This window comes from Eriocheir sinensis, chromosome 9 (genome assembly GCF_024679095.1).
Source record: "Eriocheir sinensis breed Jianghai 21 chromosome 9, ASM2467909v1, whole genome shotgun sequence".
In the NCBI taxonomy this organism is placed as follows: Eukaryota; Metazoa; Arthropoda; class Malacostraca; order Decapoda; family Varunidae; genus Eriocheir; species Eriocheir sinensis.
This window is the reverse complement of record NC_066517.1, coordinates 7,927,416-7,950,385: the sequence shown is the minus strand read 5'-3', so window position 1 is coordinate 7,950,385 and position 22,970 is coordinate 7,927,416. Positions and strand designations below refer to the sequence as shown.

At 42.0% G+C, this 22,970-nt stretch overlaps 1 protein-coding gene across 1 annotated transcript in view; it reads left to right on the top strand.

Annotated features, from left to right (window-relative positions):
* LOC126995893 (uncharacterized) overlaps positions 1 to 22,970 on the top strand; it is a 92,215-nt gene that overhangs the window by 50,343 nt on the left and 18,902 nt on the right. Inside the window, exons 2-4 of the mRNA XM_050855792.1 lie at positions 6,210 to 6,353; positions 12,094 to 12,365; positions 19,376 to 19,581. Of these exons, the coding sequence (XP_050711749.1) occupies positions 6,230 to 6,353; positions 12,094 to 12,365; positions 19,376 to 19,581 (602 nt within the window). The 5' untranslated portion in view covers positions 6,210 to 6,229. The remainder of the gene's footprint in view (positions 1 to 6,209; positions 6,354 to 12,093; positions 12,366 to 19,375; positions 19,582 to 22,970) is intronic.

Below are 22,970 nucleotides of genomic sequence, written 5' to 3'. Positions count from 1 at the left end.
GGCCCCTGTATATGGACAGCAACTGTGCAGGGGAGAAGAACTGGCGGAGACGGTACAGAACGCCCAGCCTCGAGGAAGCTGATTTAGTAAGAGATGAGATATGAAGTTTCCAGTTGAGATTTTGAGTTAAGGATAGACCGAGGATGTTTAGTGTTGAGGAAGGTGATAGCTGGGTGTTGTCAAAGAATAGATAGTTATTTGGAAGATAGTGTCGAGTGGATAGGTGGAGAAACTGTGATTTTGAGGCGTTGAAGGACACCAGGTTCTTCTTGCCCCAATCGGAAATAATAGTAAGGTCTGAGGCTAAGCGTTCTGCAGCCTCCAGCCTTGAGTCGTTAAGTTCCTGAAGGGTGGGTCTTCTATTAAAAGAAGTTGAATAATGCAGAGTGGAATCATCGGCGTAGGAATGGATAGGACAGTTCGTTTTGGAAAGAAGATCATCAATGAACAACAGATAAAGAGTGGGAGATAGGACAGAACCCTGTGGGACACCACTGTTAATAGATTTAGGGGAAGAACAGTGACCGTCTACCACGGCAGAAATAGAACGGTCAGAAAGGAAACTGGAGATAAAGGTACAGAGAGAAGGATAGAAACCGTAGGAGGGTAGTTTAGAAAGCAAAGATTTGTGCCAGACCCTATCAAAAGCTTTTGATATGTCCAGCGCAATAGCAAAAGTTTCACCGAAACGGCTAAGAGAGGATGACCAAGAGTTAGTTAAGAAGGAGATCACCAGTAGAACGCCCCTTGCGGAACCCATACTGGCGATCAGATAGAAGGTCAGAAGTGGAAAGGTGCTTTTGAATCTTACGGTTAAGGATTGATTCAAAAGCTTTAGATAGACAAGAAAGTAAAGCAATAGGACGGTAGTTTGAGGGATTGGAGCGGTCACCCTTCTTAGGTACAGGCTGTGTGAAGGCATACTTCCAGCAAGAAGGAAAGGTAGATGTTGACAGGCAGAGGCGAAAGAGTTTGACCAGGCAGGGTGACAGCACGGAGGCACAGTTTTTAAGGACAATAGGAGGCACTCCATCAGGTCCATAAGCCTTCTGAGGATTGAGGCCAGAGAGGGCATAGAAAACATCATTTTGAAGACGTATGTATCGAGCGCTGCCATTGGTTGAACGAAATATGTCAACAACACACTATGCCGTCTGTCGGCGGGAGTGTGAAACAGCGTTAAGGCAGAAAAATCTAAACATGGCGGACTTAAGACAATCGACGACAATCTTATCTCCGCCATATTGGATCCACTTAAGATTGTCGTATCTGCGAGGCGTTAGTGTATCTGGGCCCTGGCAAGCGGACGGTGAGAAGATGAGGTATACGGCTATAACATGTAGCTTCAACATGTTTGCATGCTATATGAATCATTTATAAGCAACACCATATATCATAAATGCGGTGTGTGTGTGTGTGTGTGTGTGTGTGTGTGTGTGTGTGTTTTTACGTCTTCGCCTGTGGCACCGGTAGGCGCTGGGATTCGAACCCGGACTCGCTAAGTGTGTGTGTGTGTGTGTGTGTGTGTGTGTGTGTGTGTGTGTGTGTGTGTGTGGTCTTGACATTTGCACTGAGATCAGGTGGATCGTTTAACGGTTTATATCAAAATAAGAAAACATAATCCAACCTTTGAAAAAAAAACGAGTTTTTTTTAATAAACTTTTTGGCGGTACGGAAGAAAATAATCCCGTATACAAGAAACCTTTGCTTCTTCATGTATTCCCCGTCGAAGCGGAGTCACTTTGTCGTAATGGCGGGGTTTGAAGCGGGTTGGCGGCACCACCTACCCGATAGCGTGCCATGCCTCGGCAGGGCTCGGTGCCCGTCGAGCTCTTAGACCAGACCTCTTAGACCTTCATCACCGATAGAGGAGGCTTACCGGTGAAGTCGTATGCGCCTTCCCTTTTACAACCTTGGGCAGGACTAGTGTCACCCCCACGTGTCTGCCGCGCGTGGCGTCCCGTACATTGGGAGGATGGGAAAGTGAAACTGCTATTTATAGATATATGAGTAACAAAACTACTCTTCCCCGGCCTGCGCTTCCCTGGATACTCCGAATCGACCCACTTTCATCACCACGCCGGAGCCTTTCATGGCTCCTGGTGGTGATTGTGGGAAGTCCCTCCCCTCCCGTGGGTCTGATCATGACAAGTATATGCGACCTGGAAGTCCATGAAATGGTTCTCATAAACTTCGGGGTTCCCCAACCTCCCAAGTTTAAGTTTTGGTTGACACCGTCAGACTCAGCAGTGACTGTAGAATCAAGATGTATTGTAAAAACTCGACAAAAAAAAAAAAATGGTATTACGATGAGTTGAACAGAGAAAATGTTAAAAAAAATCTTTATAACACGTTTCAATCATGCTCACTATTTTAAACAGTTGTTCATTAACTGCAGAAATATATTATTACATGACGTAGGAAAATCTCTCATGAACACGATAGTGTGATCAGAATGCAGATGAAGCTCCACATATTGAAAACACAGGGTTGTTTATAGCAACATGTCACTCGCCCCAACCATCATGGCGCGCGCGACACTCATTTTTTTTAACATCATCATACAGGGTGTCTCGACGCCGTGATGGTTGGGGCGAGTGAAATGTTGCTATAAATAACTCTGTGTTTTCAAAACGTAGAGCTTTAACTGCATTCTGATCACACTATCGTGTTCACGAGAAATTTTCCTGCGTAATGTAATAATATATTTCTGCAGTCAATGAACAACTGTTGAAAACAGTGAGCATAAGTAAAACATATTATAAACATTTTTTTAACATCTTCATGGTTCAACTCATCATAAATCCATTTTCTTATTTGTTTCGTCGAGTTTTTACAATATATCTTGATTCTACAGTCACTGCTGAGTCTGATGGTGTCAACCAAAACTGGCTAGCTCGTATATGAGGTGAGCTATGGCATATAATAAAGAAACATGTCTCACTCGAGCATGCAAGATGTGGTCCGACATAAGACTTAGTCCTAACCAATAATGGGAACTTGCTACGTGAGTTGGAGGTGGGCGGAGAGTTAGGAAATAGTGATCACAGAACGGTTCGTTTTCGGTTAAACTGGGCGGTAACCCGTGATCCAAACCCAGTGTTAGTGCCAGATTTTAGAAGAGCAAACTACGAGGGGCTTCGAAGATATCTTGAAGGGGTAAACTGGGATAATTTAGGGATTCATGAGGGCCAGAACTGCGGATTGGAGAGCCAGGAGAACCAGGTAGAAATGTCTTACAATAATTTAGTTAGAGTAATAGTAGAGGGGCAAGAACAGCATATACCACAGCGAACACTTAGAAAAGAAAACAATGATCCTAAGTGGATGACTCGTGGACTAAAACACGAGATTGGGTTAAAGAAGGGAATTTATCAGAAAATAAAGAATGGGGAAACACATCTCAGGGGCCGGTACGTCGAACTATCTAGATTAGTTAAGAAACACACCAGGATAGCAAAAAAGAACTATGAGATCAAAGTAGCAAATGAGGCGAAAAGTAATCCTAAGGGCTTCTTTCAGATGTATAGAACAAAAACACGGGAGAAAATTGGACCGCTGAAATCAAACACAGGGGAGCTAGTAGAAAATTACGAAAATATGAGCACATTGTTGAACGACTACTTCCTTTCAGTATTCACACAGGAGGATCGAACGACTATACCGGAAAGAGTTCAGGTGTACGAGGGCGGGGATGGCGATAAATTGAGGGATATAATCATTACCAGGCAAGTAGTTCAGGATGAGATAGATAAGCTTAAGAAGAACAAGTCGCCAGGTCCTGACGGGATATTTCCGAGGGTATTAAAGGAGCTAGGTGATATAATCAGTGACCCACTAACCGACATCTTTAAGATGTCGGTAAATACTAACTATGTGCCGAGCCTATGGAAAGTAGCTAATGTGACGCCGATTTTTAAAAAGGGGACAGGTCAGTTGCTTCAAACTATCGCCCAATTAGCTTAACATCGGTTATAGGGAAGATGCTGGAGTCCATAATAGCCAGGAACATTCGGGAGCATTTAGAGAAACATAGCTTAATTCACGACTCGCAGCATGGGTTCACAAAAGGTAGGTCATGCCTCACCAATCTCTTGTCCTTCTACAATAAAGTATTTGAGGCGGTTGACAGAGATGAAAATTATGATGTAATCTATCTTGATTTTAGTAAAGCGTTTGACAAAGTTCCTCACCAACGACTGTTGCTTAAATTACAGGCTCACGGAGTAGAGGGTAAAGTTTTGAACTGGGTCAAGGCGTGGCTTAGCAATAGGAAGCAAAGAGTGCAAATCAATGGTAAAAGATCTGACTGGGGATGTGTTACGAGTGGGGTCCCACAAGGTTCGGTATTAGGTCCCCTTTTTTTTTATTATTTATATCAATGACTTAGACACAGGAATTAGTAGCGATGTTAGTAAATTTGCAGATGATACCAAGATCGGTAGAGTAATTGAGTCGGATCAGGACGCTAGTATTCTCCAAGGTGAACTCAACAGATTATATGACTGGGCGGATAAATGGCAGATGGAGTTCAATGTAGGGAAGTGCAGTATTCTGAGTGTAGGTAGGAACAACCCTCACATAACTATTGCTTAAATGACACTCTCATAAGTAGGTCTGGGTGCGAGAGGATTTAGGGGTCTTAGTGAGCTCTGATCTCCGTCCAAGGGCACAATGCATTCAAGCTAGAAATCGAGCTAATAGGGTACTGGGATTTATTTCAAGGAGCATAAGCAACAGAAGCCCGAAGTCTTCCTCAAACTATATTTAGCATTAGTTAGACCTCATCTTGACTATGCGGTTCAGTTCTGGTCACCCTACTATAGAATGGATATCAAAATGTTAGAATCGGTGCAGAGGAGGATGACTAAGATGATTCAGGGGTTGAGAAACTTGCCATACGAGGAAAGACTCAAACAGTTAAACTTGCATTCTCTAGAAAGGCGAAGGGTGCGTGGAGACATGATCGAGGTTTATAAATGGATGAAGGGCTTTAATAAGGGAGACATTCATAAGGTTTTGTTGGTAAGAGAACCGGGTAGGACACGAAGTAACGGGTTTAAACTGGATAAATTCAGATTCAACAGGGACATAGGCAAAAATTGGTTTACTAATAGGGTGGTGGATGAGTGGAATAGGCTTAGCAGTCATGTGGTGAGTGCCAATACAATTGTCACATTCAAAAATAGACTAGATAAATTCATGGACAGCGATATTAGGTGGGGTTAGATACACGGGAGCTTAGGGTCAAAGGAGCTGCCTCGTACAGGCCTACCGGCCTCTTGCAGACTCCTGCGTTCTTATGTTCTTAAGTGTTAGCGGGAGAGCGGAGCAGCCAATCAGCTGCAAGCTTACCAACCTGCCTAGGCGCCAGGAATCTAGCTTAAGTGAACAGACTATAGCTCTTGCTCTCTGTTACTTCTTAAAATCAACACTCTTGGTATATAAATGTAGTTATTCTTATAATCGCTCTTCCTTATGGCTATTTATTAGTTTATCACCCACAAATATTAGAAACATATTTCAGGAATAATGATAGGATAGGCCAATGTTACGTTATGACTCCGTAGCATCACTACACATTATGTTAGTACTAAGCCAGGCCTAAAAATATACCAAGAAATCTTACAATAAATGAGTTAATTAGACTGTAGCCTAGCACCTTGTAGTAGTAAAAAGTAATAAAAAAGTCTAGCATCAAGCCATCAACAGCCGCTTCATTCGCTGGACGTTGTCCGTTTACGTGCAGTTCTGACTTAGTTTGGTTATGAACGTCGTTTCAGATTAATTTACAATAGTTCAAAAGGCACATAGTTATCAATATAGATAGTTTTGCATTAGTTTTTATCGGTGCAATCTGTTACCTAACAGCTCACAAAGGGTTTTGGTAGGAATACAAAATCAATTTTATGCGCATCATAACAAGTTAAGAATTGACCAATGAGCGCGCAGTACCATCACCCATGCAATAATACCAAGTCTGCGGGTCCACCCCTGAAGGAAAATCTATCAGTTCTCGTGGAACCAACTATATTGTTAATACTGGTACATATTGGTCGAGGCAGCACTGGAGCTGAAGCTATCAGGGAATCAGCTCTCCGGCTACAATAAAGCTAACTTTCGTCTTTCAGTGATGCAAATGGATATTATTTACCATAACCTTATAATGAACACTGTTGAGCATTGGAATATTTATTTTTTCTTTCCAGATATCAAAACAAAATTAGTGATGAAAACTTCGTGTGCAAGAAACAGGAATGTTGTGTTGGTATTTGGCTTTGTGGTGGCGTTGTGTGTCACTCTTTACTTGCATTGGCCGCCCAACTCTGAAGCGGGAGACTTCTTCAGTCTGAGTAAGTCTATTAATGTTTTGTGTGTGCGCTTGGGTGTGTGCGTCAGTCCGTCAGAATTACTGATTGCAATGTTCCACAAGTGTATACCAGTTCATTCCTTGCACAGCTTTGTACTGCCTGCCTGCAAGTATGTTTGTATATCTCCTTGCCTTTCTGCCTTTCTAGAAATGCATGATTCCTATCCCAGAGTCTGCTTTTTAGATTTACGGACTGATTGCTTGAGCTAGGTATTCATGTCGCCGCAACTACAGCAATCATATGGCGCTGAACACAACACCTTAGATAAAAACATATACATTTATGTAAAAGTTAAAAATTTCTATCAATAATTTTAAGAATAATAAAATAACCTCTTAACAACAACAACAAAAAAAAAAATGCAGCAGAAGTAAACGTAGATATTGTTTTCATGGGCAAAATATGACTTTCTTTCGTGAAGATAGATGTTTTCTGGGCAAACTAGTTAAAAACCTACTTTTGGGGGTAATCATATCAGTACTCCCCGCGCGCGCTCCGCCCCGCCCCGCCGTGCAGTCTTGCCGACTTATTTTTTTTCCTAACCTAACCTAACCTGTGCGAACGAATATCCTCTCTCTCTCTCTCTCTCTCTCTCTCTCTCTCTCTCTCTCTCTCTCTCAATAGTCAGGAATTAATTATAAACTAGACCAACCCCGAATACCAACCTTAGGCTCGGGGGGGGGGGGGTCACCGCCCCTCGACCCCCCAACTGTTGTGCTGGATATTTAAGCAAATTTTTCAATAATATCATTGAAGTCATGTATACATGTTTATGTATACAAAATGAAATCGGTCCCAAACATGCCAATTTGCATCGATAATACACCATACAAGCACACGAAAGACAAGCTATGATTTTATGGATTTTCAAATGCCTATTAATTCATTAAAAAGATTTCTGGCTTTGCAAGTGCAATTAAAGTGTGTTTTAATAACTTAATAAACAACGATTAATGTTCGAAATAACATGAAAAAGTTAATATTAACTGTCGAGTGTGATGCTAGGCTATTTGGAATATTAGGCTACCCATGTTCGAGTATTACCTGACTATACTGTTTGATAAAGGTTTGCATTTCGTGTACTTGTATTGTATAATATCGATGCAAATCGGAATGTTTGCGGTTTATATAAGAGGGCTTGAGTGTTCTTTGTATACACAAACATTCAAATATATCACTAAAAATAAGAAAAGCTGATCTTCTCGCGATCACGAAATAACAATAAACAGATGATACATCTACGTTCGCGAGTGGACAGATGTAATGATACCGACTATAGTCGATCGACTATAACTTGAGCCTTTAGGCACGACTCCCCTGAACCACGCTAATGCCACATCACCCCATCACTCTCCTCAAAGGAGCTCGCTAAACCCCCCCCCCCTCTCTCTCTTATTTACGTTTTATATAATATCCTTTGCTTGGCTGCGCGGGACGCAAGAGTGAGACCTACGTGAGTCTTCCATGGTGGCGGAAGGGTGAATGGTGCGGCACCGTCTCATGAGCCACGTTGTTAGAGTCGTTGTCTTTCCCTCGAATCCCAAGCCATTCATAACACCATGCAGTCGTATTATGATTATATATATTCTATAAATAGATAACGTACAGACTAACAGTGAGACAGATCGCCATGCGCAGGTCATCGCTAGATGTGCAAAAAAATGGGAGGTTCCCCGGGCCAAGCCACAGGGTTCAAGTTAGAGTCGAAAGACTATAGCATAAACCAGTCACTCATAAGGGTGGGCAGGTACCGTTAATTTGAGTACCAGTAGTACCGGTACCGAAAACTCAGGTATCGTTAGTAGCGGTACCGGTACAGCAAGCAGTGTTTATTTTTTATCATAATGACGCCTAATGAAATTTCTAATTAAATTTTCTGTAAAGAAAACTCTCTCTCTCTCTCTCTCTCTCTCTCTCTCTCTCTCTCTCTCTCTCTCTCTCTCTCTCCTGAATGAAGTGAATATTTATTTTTTCGATAAAATAAATAGCATATATAGTTATTATGGATGGACTCATAGTCTAATAACAGTAACAGTATAATTATATTAGCAAACCTTTAAAACTTCTTCAGCAAGGCCTTCAGCCTCAACAGCCGCTAACAGACTCTTTGCAAGGAGCTTGACGTCGAGTTCTTTAATACCTGGGACAATTTCTACGGCCAGGGTGAGCTCTTCCATAGGGACGTAATACACCTGTTTCCCATCGGGGCAGCCAGATTCGGAAGGCTCCTTAACGACGCAGTACGTGACACCCGAACAAAAAAACTGCTCTCGGACGCGTCCCTCCACCCCACCCGTGTAAAGAGACGGCATGCAACACAACAATCGCGGAAACGTGAACCCGCAAGTAAAACCACCTCTATTACCTTAAGATAACATAAAAGTCCTAAGTTTCAATGCACGTAGCCTAAGAAACAAGTTTGATGAATTGAGACGTCTTGTTTCAACATAAAATTTTGACGTAATTGCTATAACCGAATCATTCATCGACACCACATACACTGATTTAAGTTCAGAATACAACGTAGATCGCTACAGACTCTTCAACAAAGCCGTAGAGGTGGTGGTGTCCCCCTTTATGTCAAAAGCTATTTGCAACCCACTGACAGAACACCAAGAGACAGTAACGCTGAACATTTGTGCGTGCGAGTAAAAATTGCAAAAATCAATCTAAATATATGTCACCTACAGGCTTCCGGGGCAATCACTCGAAGACGTTGAAATGTACAGCGTTTTAAGGCAGTCACTTAATAACAGCGACTCACTGATATTAGGAGACTTTAACCTCCCCCATATCGACTGGGCGACACTATCAGGTACAGAAGGTGAGTCACATAGAATGATCGAACTTTTAGAAGAAAATTATCCAAGCCAAATGGTTAATGAACCAACTCGACAAAATAATATACTAGACCTTGTTATAGCGACCCAAGATAATCTAGACAGTAATGTTACGGTAGGGGAACACCTCGGTTCTTGCGATCATAAATTAGTGCGCGTCGACATTAGAGCTCAAACAACAGTGTCTGAAAATAAAGTAAAGGTACCCAATTTCAAAAGAGCTAATTTCGCTGAAATCCGACAAAAACTAACAGAAATACAACTGTCAGATGACGGCAACGTAGAGGAAGTGTGGCTAAACTTTAAAAAATCATTTACTCACTCAGCAGAACACATTTGTCCTATTGTGCGAGAAGCGAAGTAACACTAATAAAAACCCACCTTGGTTAATGGTTAAGAAGATAAAATTGTTTTACAGGTTAAAGAAATAACAAAACACGCCCGAAAACATTTGACTTTATCATGAAGCCAGGCGGCGAGTAAAAATATTAATAGGTCAGGCAAAGCGTAGATATGAAGAAAACATTGCGGCCAACTGTAAAAATAATCCGAACTCCTTCTTCAGTTATATAAACAATAGGAAGGCGATCAGAAGTGGAATTGGACCTTTAAGAAACAGTGACGGTGAACTAGTGACAGCCAACACGTTGCAAACCTATTAACAATTGCTTTTCCTCGGTGTTTAATACTAGCAGTCTTCCCACCACTACCATCAAAACCAGTGACGACAACAGTACTAATGTAAATCTCGAGCATGCCTTGCCCTACTTCGTAATAACTACCGATGAAGTCCTAAAAGCTCTCTAATCCCTTAAAACAAATAAAAGTCCCGGACCAGACAAAGTATATCCTATACTGCTTAACCCGGTAGCTGCGAGAACCATGTTTCTTAAAGGTCCCTCTAAGCAAGAAAAATGAGAAACAATCATCACTCACGCAAACCATTTCATAATATGTATCAACGTATTTGTGATCAGTTTATGCATCATCTATTTTGGGGGGTCTTTATCATGGCACAAATTTGGTCCGTCGCTGGTACACGGTAAAGCCACAAATTTGGCCCGTCGCTGCTAACGGGTTAAAGAAACAAAGGGCGAAATACTCTCCTCCCTCACAACCGTATTCAATATGTCCTTGCGACAAGGCATCGTCCCTTCGGATTGGAGAAAGGCTAACGTGACACCGATTTTTAAGAAAAGAGACAGAAAAATACCAGGTAATTACATGCCCATTAGTCTAACTTCAATTGTTGGTAAGCTACTCGAGAGCATAATTAGAGACAAAATTGTGAGTTACCTTGAAAGCCACTCATTAATTGGGGATTCACAACATGGCTTCCGTAACAAAAGATCCTGCCTATCAAACCTATTGACTTTTTATAACGACCTCTTCTCAGTTTATGACGTCACAAAATCATTGGACATAGTCTGTCTTGATTTCCAGAAAGCGTTTGATAAAGTGCTACATCATAAATTACTTTATAAATTAAAGCAACTAGGTATTGACGGTCAAGTATACCAATGGATCGCGAATTGGTTGAGCAACAGACAACAGAGAGTGGTGATCGACGGATTTAACTCAGAGTGGGCGCCGGTCACTAGGCGTCCCTCAAGGCTCGGTTCTTGGCCCAGTGCTCTTCATTATTTACATCAACGATGTGGATGTTGGAATCAATAATTGCATTAGTAAATTTGCAGACGACACACAGATTGGTAACTCGGTTCTCACTGACGAAGACAGACAAACCCTCCAAGAGGATTTGCATAAAATTTCAGCTTGGTCTGATAGTGCCCTTTAATGTAGACAAGTGCCAGGTCTTTCAAGTTGGAACAAGAAATAAGAAGTTCGATTACGAAATGCGCGGCGTCAAACTCAAAAGCGTTCAATACATCAAGGACCTGTGTCTCAAAATCGCGTCAAACCTCAAATTCTCACAACAATGCATCGATGCAGCAAATAAAGCGAACAGAATGCTGGGCTTCATGAAAAGAAACTTTTTATTAAAAAATAAATATGTAATACTTCCGCTCTATAATAGTTTGGTCAGACCCCACTTGGAATATGTGGTACAGTTTTGGTCTCCCCACCATGCAAAGGACATTGCTAAATTAGAAGGTGTTCAACGTTGGACAACAAAAATGATCCCTTCCTCTTGAGAAACGTCGCCTCCGAAGAAAATGATCGAACATTTTAAAATATTTAATGGATTCACGAATATGGACAAATCAAAATTGTTTATGATCGATGACACTTTGGAACGAGGAATAATGGCACAAAACGTAAATGTAGGCAAGTAAATTCAGACTGCACCAAATTTTTCTTCACCAATGTTGTAGTGCGAGAATGGAATAGGATCCCACCTTCAGTGGTCCAGTGTAACACGACTGACTTCTATAAAACAAGCTCGACCGACACTTCCTTCAACTTAATATTAACTAGAATTGAAATGCAAAGCTTTGGAGCCATCTGATTAATGTAGAATCACTTAGGTTTAAGGACAGACCACCTAGTCTGGACCATGGGGTCTGTGTGGTCGGATTTTCTATGTAAAACTATGTAAATCTCTCTCTCTCTCTCTCTCTCTCTCTCTCTCTCTCTCTCTCTCTCTCTCTCTCTCTCTCACACACACACACACACACACACACACACACTACTCCGATAACTTAGTGGCTAAAGCACTGCGCTGCCAGGCTTCGCGGCCTGGCAGCGGAAGTTCGAGCCCCGCTCACTCCGGGATTTTTCCGCTGAAAACTAATGTTATTGTCCCCCCTTGAGCAAGGGGGATGGGGTGTGTAATGTATGTGGGTGAATTGCACACACACACACACACACACACACACACACACATGCACGGGCAGTAATTTTTTATTTTTTATTACCAGAGAGGGATATGGGCTCCCCTGGGAATAGCAAGAGCCTTGAAGAGTCCCCCTTGCAAAGCATCAAGCAAGAAACACTTCCAAGGTCAACCGTCAAGGAAGTGGGGCCCCTTCCACTAGACATGGACCAAGAGGACCCAGCGCTAGCGGCTTACATTCGCTCCCTGATAGCGCCCCCCTCTAAGCTGCCCTACAACCTCACCAATCCAAAGAAGGAACACTTTTCTCAGTATTCACAGACCCAGTTCCTCATGCAGAGAATCTTTCCTAACATGGTACGTGTCCGATTATTCGATTCTTTTTAACATCTTAATGAAAATCAGCCACAATTTTTTTGCTTGGCTAGCTGGTCTTTTATTAGCTTGCTAATACATACCTTCAACCATCCTGCGACCATGTTGCACAAATCTATTTACTCAAGGTCATGCCTATGATGTCCAACCATTCAAATGGATAAGTTAATATGTCTCCATTCTGTAATCCCTTTCAGTGGTAAACTTTTTTTTGTCGTCCTTCACTGTCGATATTTTCATAAGGGCAGTGATGTGAAAACATTTTAAGTCTTACACTACCCGGGGAAACGTTTGTATTAGTCTTCAATGTCGTACTCGTTCTTTCCTTTTTTAATCATTTTACCTTAAGATTCAGTCGACCGATATTATGAAACCGATGCATAACATGATGTTAAGACGTGAATGATGAACACAAAAAATCAAACAAAATAGTGAATAAATGTTTTTTTTTTCACTTAGATTGAACTCTCTTAAAACACCAAAACAATGCCAGTGTTCTATTTTTAATCACATTCGAGCGCTCTTTGATTCGGATAGTATAAAAATTGCAGATAAAAACGAAAAAAAAACGTGAAAAATGCCACAAACATAGAACCAGAGCAGGCTAGTGGACTGCAAGGTGAGTTTGGTCAGTTTGCACTCACGAGAGTGCTCCTCTATATAAAAGATATCGGTTCACCCAAGTCTGAAGTGTGCATTTTCGAGCCCTGACAACCCCCTCTCACACGGTGTGTCCGATTTCGTAGATTATGTTTGATAGCCTACGCATAGCAAACAGTCGTCATTATCAATAATATGCAAGCAACAATTACAAATACCACTAATTATAGACGATTTTGAGTTAAAAATCATTAGTACTGTAGCAAACAGCTGTTATGTTAACTCTAAAGATCGCTGATTATAATTATTAATCATCCTTGGTTATTATAATTATTAACCACTTGGAGAAAAAAGGCAGCTTTTATACTAACAAAGTAGCTATTTGCGATAGTATTAATATTTTTAGCTTCAAATTGACAATAATTGACGGAAGATTCAAAAGCACCTTTCCACTTCTAACCTTCTATCTGATCGCCAGTATGGGTTCCGCAAGGGGCGTTCTACTGACGATCTTCTTGCTCTCATAACTGACTCTTGGTCATCCTCTCTTAGCCGTTTCGGTGAAACTTTCTCTGTTGCGCTAGACATATCGAAAGCCTTCAAAAGAATCTGGCACCAGCCTTTGCTTTCTAAACTGTCCTCTTTCGGATTCTATCCCTCTCTGTTCCTTTATCTCCAGTTTCCTTTCTGACCGTTCTATTTCTGCCGTGGTAGACGGTCACTGTTCTTCCCCTAAATCTATTAACAGTGGTGTCCCACAGGGTTCTGTCCTATCTCCCACTCTATTTCTGTTGTTCATTGATGATCTTCTTTCCAAAACGAACTGTCCTATCCATTCCTACGCCGATGATTCCACTCTGCATTATTCAACTTCTTTTAATAGAAGACCCACCCTTCAGGAACTTAACGACTCAAGGCTGGAGGCTGCAGAACGCTTAGCCTCAGACCTTACTATTATTTCCGATTGGGGCAAGAAGAACCTGGTGTCCTTCAACGCCTCAAAAACATAGTTTCTCCACCTATCCACTCGACACAATCTTCCAAACAACTATCCCCTATTCTTTGACAACACCCAGCTATCACCTTCCTCAACACTAAACATCCTTGGTCTATCCTTAACTCAAAATCTCAACTGGAAACTTCATATCTCATCTCTTACTAAATCAGCTTCCTCGAGGCTGGGCGTTCTGTACCGTCTCCGCCAGTTCTTCTCCCCTGCACAGTTGCTGTCCATATACAGGGGCCTTGTCCGCCCTCGTATGGAGTATGCATCTCATGTGTGGGGGGGCTCCACTCACACAGCTCTTCTGGACAGAGTGGAGGCTAAGGCTCTTCGTCTCATCAGCTCTCCTCCTCATACTGATAGTCTTCTACCTCTTAAATTCCGCCGCAATGTTGCCTCTCTTTCTATCTTCTATCGATATTTCCACGCTGACTGCTCTTCTGAACTTGCCAACTGCATGCCTCCCCCCCTCCCGCGGCCCCGCTGCACTCAACTTTCTACTCATGCCCATCCCTATACTGTCCAAACCCCTTATGCAAGAGTTAACCAGCATCTTCACTCTTTCATCCCTCACGCTGGTAAACTCTGGAACAATCTTCCTACATCTGTATTTCCTCCGTCTACGACTTGAACTCTTTCAAGAGGAGGGTATCAGGACACCTCTCCTCCCGTATTTGATCTTCCTTTCGGCCACCTCTTTTGTTTATTTTTTAGGAGCAGCGAGTAGCGGGCTTTTTTTATTATTGTTTTCTTTTTTTGTGTGCCCTTGAGCTGCCTCCTTTGTTGTACATATATATATATATATATATATATATATATATATATATATATATATATATATATATATATATATATATATATATTTGTATATGTATCATCAATAAATCAGACACAAATGTCACAGATGCGAGAGAGAGTACATTGAATACCTGGAAAGTTTTCGTCACGCCCACCACCTACACTTAAAATCAACAATGATTTAGTGTCACAAAGCGCTGAGGTTGCCGACGCCATAGCCATTGCATTTGCTGTTGTGTTCTCTGTCGGATTCCAGACCTCCCGTCGTCCGTACATTGTCACTTGGAAGAACATGAGCATTGCCAGCTAGTTTTCGTCCTTGAAAGGAGAAAAGTACAACGTCCCCTTCTCCATGTTCTCCATGCATGAACTCCAATCAAATCAGTTATCCTGTAACGTCACCTCGCCGGGTCCTGACAACATCATGCACGCCGTGCTCCGACATCTTAATTTTGCAACCATGACTTTGCTACCCCAGATTTACAGCATAGATATTATTTTAAATTGATGGCGTGAATAAACTGTACTTTCTATCCGTAAGCCTTGGAATAATGGTTCACAACTTTTAGATTGCCACCTCGTAGTCCTAACATCCTGCTTCTGGAAACTGATGGAGAAGATGGTGAACTTCCGTCTTTTTTTTTTTTTTTTTTTTTTTTACATTGCAGCCTATTGCGCCGGTAGGCTTCTTCCAGGTGGATCCTGATGGTCGGTCCAAGGCTTCTTTCCGGTAGGTCCTGATGGTCGGCCCAGCCCGTTCTGGCGCAGGCGAGTGTTTATAGTGGCGCCATCTTGCATTGGCTCATGCTGCCCTCCCAGAGCTCATCTTTGATCCTAGAATCTAGAGTCCGGGTTGATAGGTGGTCTTCTGGACAGCATGTGGGTAGTTTTAAGCCACTCGGCGGCGGCTGAAAAATCTCAGCTTGGTGGCACCGGGCGGGGATTGAACTCGCGTCCTCCTGAACACGAGGCCGTTACTTTGACGACTCAGCCACCGCCTATTTTGAGTGCAATGGCAATATCTCCCCTAACAAGTCTGGATTTCGAGGAATAAGATCGAGGGTAGGTACCCTCGTACACTTTGAGTTGAGAATGGTAAGACTTTATCTGGAATATGCATTGCAGTTCTGGTTCCCTAAATATAGGAAGGACATTAAATTATTAGAAAGAGTTCAGCGACGCGCTACGAAAATGATTCCACTCTTCAGGGCTGAGGAGAAAGAGATGTACTATAGCGGGACAGATAATGGAAAAATCGTGCACTTGGTGATACAAACATCATATTTGGCTCAGTTGTACTTTGAGTCATGGTACAAGATGGCCGCCATTTTTCAAGATCGCCGCCAAGATGAGCCCAGAGAATGGACTTTTTTCATGGAAGGGGTTTCATTTGCTCAATGACACTCACAATTACATTTACAATTACACAAATATTGGTCATGATGACCTTGCAGCTTTAATGGGCACTTGAGACTTCAAGATGGTGGCCATTTTTTTAAAGATGGCTGCCAAAGAAACATGAAAATAAAAGACAAACATACAGGAAACAAACATTTTAATAAAAAATGCCTAGTAAAGATACAAATAGACAGAAATTACATGAGATTTGAGATAATATTTGTGCGTCACAAACAAAACTATGCAGAACACATGTACATCAATGCAGCTGCTCACTGAAATCAAAAGTATGCTTGCTAAGGCCAACACCTACTTCGAGCATCTTGGAACATGAATTGTTTGAGAGTAAAATTCTAGCATAATAAACATGGTAATGATTATTGTGTCTCACAATTCCAACTGCAGAGAGCAGAGCAGGTAAGTCCATGGTGGTAGCATTTACATCTGCCCTTGCATTCTCCCTTCCAGCTACACTTGGTCAACTGCTGACAACATGCTGCGATTGGTGGGAGCGTCGTCCAGACAACTTTCCATGTGCCTTCCTCTTGGGTCCACCCCTAATCGGCAGGGTTGTCACTATCGGGCTCCCGAGTTGTTGCCTGAGCCCAGATTATTCCTGCCTGGTAGGCAGCACGCTTTGCATGTTCCCTCAAGGCAGCACGTGATGACTAGTGTTTTGCTTGCGAGCAAACAGCTCCAGTCTTGGTTCGTCAACACTTGTAGCTGAATTGGCCCTGTCATACAGTATAGTACTATGACGAAACGCTCCAGGTTCTGGAGATCATTGTCAGACACTTTACTTGCAGTCTGACTGAGTGTGATAAAGGTTTCGGTCACTTCATCACACATGTTCCAGGTGAGCCATGCATATTTCTTGCCTTTGCTTCGAAAGGCAGAAACAACATAACATCTAGTAAACGATGGAAGTAGAGGATCCCGCGTGTCTTCTGTGGACCGATTGCCGATACTATGTCATGAACAGGTATCCATCTAGTGGTAGGTCCTTTTGTCCGAAGAAGACCCACATCTTTTGAAGACCAAATTCCAGAAGAGATGGCAGGACATACACTGCTATGACAAGCACATCAGTGTCATTGGCCTTGATGACATGGGACTGGCTTCCATTGAGAGCTGCGTCTCGGGCATGTAAGAAAAGTCGGGTGTCAGCTTCTTCATGGCTGCATGGGGAGATGGCATCAATGAACTTGTTGCTTGAGTTGGTGAAAGCAAGATTCCCCTTTGCAGCTATCACCAGGTTCCTGATTGTCTCGGCTCTGCAGACCTTGTCAGAAAGGAATTCAAACAACTCGGTCTTGTTGCTGTCGTCCCTGAGAAACCCTTTCCAGTTGACTTGTGTTTTGCTTGTTGCCAAGACTCGTCTTCTGATGCCTGATCCCCACTTCGACTTGGTCTCTGCTTTCAGGTTGTCCTTCTTGTAGACATCAAGGACTATATATTTTGTATTTTGCCCCATATAATTCCACCTTTGGGATAAGATCTTCTTGCACATATACATCAAAGGTCTTTGATGACTTTGGAGGGAAGGCTCTGATGAGTGCTGATCCGTCAATGCTGATTGCATCAGCCTCAGGTTCTGTCACAGGCATGGTGACTTGTTTCTGGAGAATGTCTGCCAGCTGAGACTTCTGTGTGGTGTGTAGCTGGCCATTATCACTCAGTGAGGCTGGTGCCGACTGGTTCTCATGACTCTTATATACATTACCGGTTCTGGCACGAGATGAAGAGTCGAGAGAATACTTGACAGTCTACTTTTAGGACATTATCCTTGGTGGTCTTGGCAGAATGTTAAGATCTGCAGAGGGTTATTTTGTTCTTCCTGAGTGGTGCGTAGAAAGCATTTTCCTCTCCACTGTACAAGCTCTCTTTGAAAGATATAAATTGTTCCTGGCCTCTCTGATAGTGGGTCTTGAACAGCTCAGTCATGGCTGGATCAGCAACATTCTTTGTGTCGAGGACAAGAAGGTCACTTGACACTTCCTGGAATGGGTTGCTCATCTCAGTGATCACTGAAGTGAGAGATTTCACCTTCTCCAGGAAGGTCTTCTGGGCACATGAGGTCTGTTCATGATGCCGGCTGCTAGATGCTGCATTCTTCATGCCTGACACACTCTCATATCCACTGACAAGACGGCTTACTTTTGGCCCAGCCACCATCCAGCGACACAGTTTTCCAGGATCTTCTGTGAGTCCAATGGCTCCTCCATCTCCATTTATGATATCGTTATTTTGTTCATGAGCTTGGTCTATGGCCATCCCAGACAACTTCTTTGTTGACTTGTGCACAACAATGTTGCCTTGTTGAAACTCCTTAGCTGCTTCTGGGTGGAGCTTCTCAAGGGACATCAGGTCCATCAGATGCTTTAAAACATATAAAATGACACCAATGTCTTGAAGATAGTAAACTACATCCAAATTAATGGACAGAATTACATTTTTTACAGGTCCTGATGGCGGCCATCTTGAAAAATGGTGGCCATCTTTGATTTTCAAGTGGCAAATCGGGTAAAATTAAAAGGTATTTAAATCTCTACCACTGCCAGATTTCGTGCTTGTATCACCATTTGCACGATTCAGGGGTATTTTGGCTGTTATCCGCTCCACTATATGCCAAGCTCTCTTTTATCCTCGTTCTGTTTTCTTTTGTTGGAGCAACGTCAAGAGGGACTTTCTGTTTCTGCTTTTGTTTCTTACCTTTGAGCTGTGACACACTCATTGTTTGGCCGACTTCAGTGTGTGCACTGACACAGAGAGGGCTGGCAATGAGTTATGTGTCTGTCCCCATGGCTACTCTACTCTACTGGCTACTCTAGCTTATACCTGTGCTTTCCAAATTCAATGCAGAATCAACCAGCATCTTCATTCCTTTATCCCTTTGGCTCTAAACTCTGAAACAGCCAAATTTTGTATGTATTTATTACTGCCCACGACTTCAACTCTTTCAAGAGGGGAGTATTAAGACATATTACCAACCGAATGTGACCCTAGCTTCTGGCCCCTGCACCTATCCTTTTTTTTTAACGAAAAGAGCAGCGCTCAGCGTTTTTATGTTGTCTGTTTGCTGCATCCCTTACTGTAAAAAAAACATTGTGAATAGGGTCCCCAAAGTCTTTGCATGTATCGTTTACATCTATAATCGGTCATATTTTCACGAATCATTTGCTTATTGTCCCAGAAAGGTGGCTTTTTTTTGGAGGTGGGGGCGGCGGACGGGGAACTGCACAGTAACACGCTCTACCTGGAGAGACAGATGGGATGGCGAGGCCTTCTGATTGAGGCATTTCCGGGCACTTACCAACAGCTACTGCAAAAGCACAGGAAGGCCTACTCCATCCAGACCGCATTGTCCCTTACCAACAAGTCCACTGAGGTTAAATTCCGGTGAGCTCTTGTTAAATGTTCTTGTTCCTGTTTATTAATAAAATAATTATTATTATTATTATTATTATTATTATTATTATTATTATTATTATTATTATTATTATTTTTAGTAATATTATTATTACTATTGATATTACTATTATTTTTAGTTACTATCATTATTATTATTATTATTATTATTATTATTATTATTATTATTATTATTATTATGTTAATAATATTACTATTGTTATTACTATTATTATTACTGTTACTATTATTATAATTATCATTATTATTATTATTATTATTATTATTATTATTATTATTACTATTATTATTATTATTATTACATTACTATTATTATTACTTTTTATTATTATAATTATTATTATTATTATTATTATTATTATTATTATTATTATTATTATTATTATTATTATTATTACTACTACTACTATTACTACTACAACTACTACTACTATTAGGCCGGTGTCACACTGGGCGGTTTCGCCGCGCGGCAAAACCGCTGCTTGGGGAAAAGCGGCGGCGCCGCCTAACCAGTAGGGATGGGCAAGTACCGTTAATTTGAGTACCGGTAGTACCGATACCGAAAACTCAAGTACCGTTAGTACCGGTACCGGTACCCAAAGGAGTTTTTTTTTCGTAATGACTTCTGATGAAATTCCCAAACAAATTTCCTGTAAAGAAAACTCTCTCTCTCTTCCTTCAACTTAATATCAACTAGAGTAGAAATGCAACGTTTAGGAGCCTTCCGATTAATGTAAAATCACTTAGGTTCAAGGACAGACCACCTAGTCTGTACCATGGGGTCTGTGTGGTCTAATTTTCTATGTAAATCTCTCTCTCTCTCTCTCTCTCTCTCTCTCTCTCTCTCTCTCTCTCTCTCTCTCTCTCTCTCTCGCCTGCTACACCTCCAATATTTAATCATCTTATATAATTCATCATGCAATTCTTTATAGCCAGAAACTCTCGCCAAGGGATTCAAACTTTTTTCGTTAATGCTTTATTGGATAAATATGATCTCTCTCTCTCTCTCTCTCTCTCTCTCTCTCTCTCTCTCTCTCTCTCTCTCTCTCTCTCTCTCTCTCTCTCTCTCTCTCTCTCCTACTCACCTCCAATATTTAATCATCTTATATAATCCATCGTGCAATTGTTTATAGCCAAAAACTCTCGCCAAGAGATTCAAACTCTTTTTTCGTTAATGCTTTATTGGATAAATATTATCTCTCTCTCTCTCTCTCTCTCTCTCTCTCTCTCTCTCTCTATCTCTCTCTCTCTCTCTCTCTAAAAGTTAACGAGTCATACGAATTTAACAGTGGCAAGTAAAAAGAAAACGAAGTCTTGGGTTAAAAGTTAGTGAGTCCCACGAGTCTTTAGAAAACGCTAATATATATTGTTATTGTTATTAGACTATGATCGAGTACCCACTATCCATATCACCGAGATATCCACTTACTAAGTGGTGATCTCTCTCTCTCTGAATGAAGTGAATATTTATTTTTTCGATAAAAAAATAGCATGTATAGTTATTATGGATGTACTCGATCATAGTCTAATAACAATAACAATATTTATTAGCAACCTAAAAAAAAATCGGACATGAAGAATTATCAATAAATCCAATAAATAAATCCGAGCAACTGGTACCGGTACCGAGCAATCTGGTACCGGTACCGTACCGTTTAGCTGGTACCGTTAGTACCGGTACTGGTACCTGCCCACCCCTACTAACCAGTACCATGTCACACTTTGGCGGTTTCGCCGTGCGGCTGCTCTCAGTCCAAGGGCACAATGCATTCAAGCTAGAAATCGAGCAAACAGAGTACTGGGTTTTATATCAAGGAGCATAAGCAAGCGCCGAAGTCTTCCTCAAACTATATTTAGCATTAGTTAGACCTCATCTTGAGTATGCGGTTCAGTTCTGGTCACCTTACTATAGAATGGATATAAAAATGTTAGAATCGGTGCGGAGAAGGATGACTAAGATGATTCAAGAGTTACGAAACTTGCCATACGAGGAAAGACTCACACAGTTAAACTTGCATTCTCTAAAAAGGCGAAGGGTGCGTGGAGACATGATCGAGGTTTATAAATGGATGAAGGGCTGTAATAAAGGGGATATTAAAAAGGTTATGTTGGTAAGAGAACCGGGTAGGACACGTAGTAATGGGTTTAAACTGGATAAATTCAGATGCAACAAGGAACTAGGCAAAAAATGGTTTACTAACAGAGTGGTAGATGAGTGGAACAGGGTGAGGAGTCATGTGGTGAGTGCCAGTACAATTGTCGGATTATTAAATAGATTAGATAAATTCATAGACAGTGATATTAGTTGGAGTTAGATTCATGGGAGCTTAGGTTCAAAGGAGCTGCCTTGTACAGGCCTACCGGTCTCTTGCACACTCCTACGTTCTTATGTTCTTATGTTGTTAATTACCGAATGACCAAGGCTTCATTTGATAAATTGCTGCAAGTTATAAGGTCTCACATCTCCAAACAAAACACACAGTTCAGGAGGGCAATATCTGCCGAGGAAAGATTGACAATTACACTAATTGAATAAACAAATCAACGTCAAACATGGTGGTCGATCGCGCGGCGGAACCCCCCAGTGTGACCACGTGCATTGAACTGTGTGTGTTGTGTCCTCAATCGCGGCGGGCAGCGGCAGCGCGGCAGGGCGGTTCTGCCGCAGCATGCTGCGGTTGGGGGGCTGCCGCGCGGCACCGCGCGGCAAAATCGCCCAGTGTGACACCTCCAATTGGTTTGTGTGTGTTATCGCAAAAGCGGCGAAACCGCTCGGCGAAACCGCGCGGCAAAACCGCTTAGTGTGACACCGGCCTTAGTGATAATTGTAGTAACAGCAACTACTATCATCACCTTCAGTGGTCGTTTTGCAGGGCCCGTTCTCCCTTGAAAACTTGCAGTATTATGATTGTACTTTGTTTCTTAAGTGATGTCATTGATTGTTTAAGTAGTGTCGTTATTCAATTAAGTTTCGAATATTTTTTAATCATGAAAGAAGCTAGATTATCTCAATCATATATATTTGGTACGTGCCTTTGATACAATCTATGATGTCATCAACAGCCAATCAGGTGAAAGGAGGCCAGAATGGGGGAGGGGCCTCTCGGTGCAAATTGGCCAAGCTAATTTGGACCGACTATAGGCTATTATTTTCCAGGCGGGTAGGGTAGCAGAGTGTGGCAGGACAGTGTGAGTGCGAGCGAGTGGTCGCTCGCCAACGGTTTTTCACACCATCCCGCTCGCTCGCTGCCATCTCGCTTTCCGAAGCAGCGTCGTTGCTATACGCATGATGTACAAAGTCGCTCGCACATACGCGTGCATACACCGCGACCCCTTGCGTTTGACGAGGGTATTCTAGC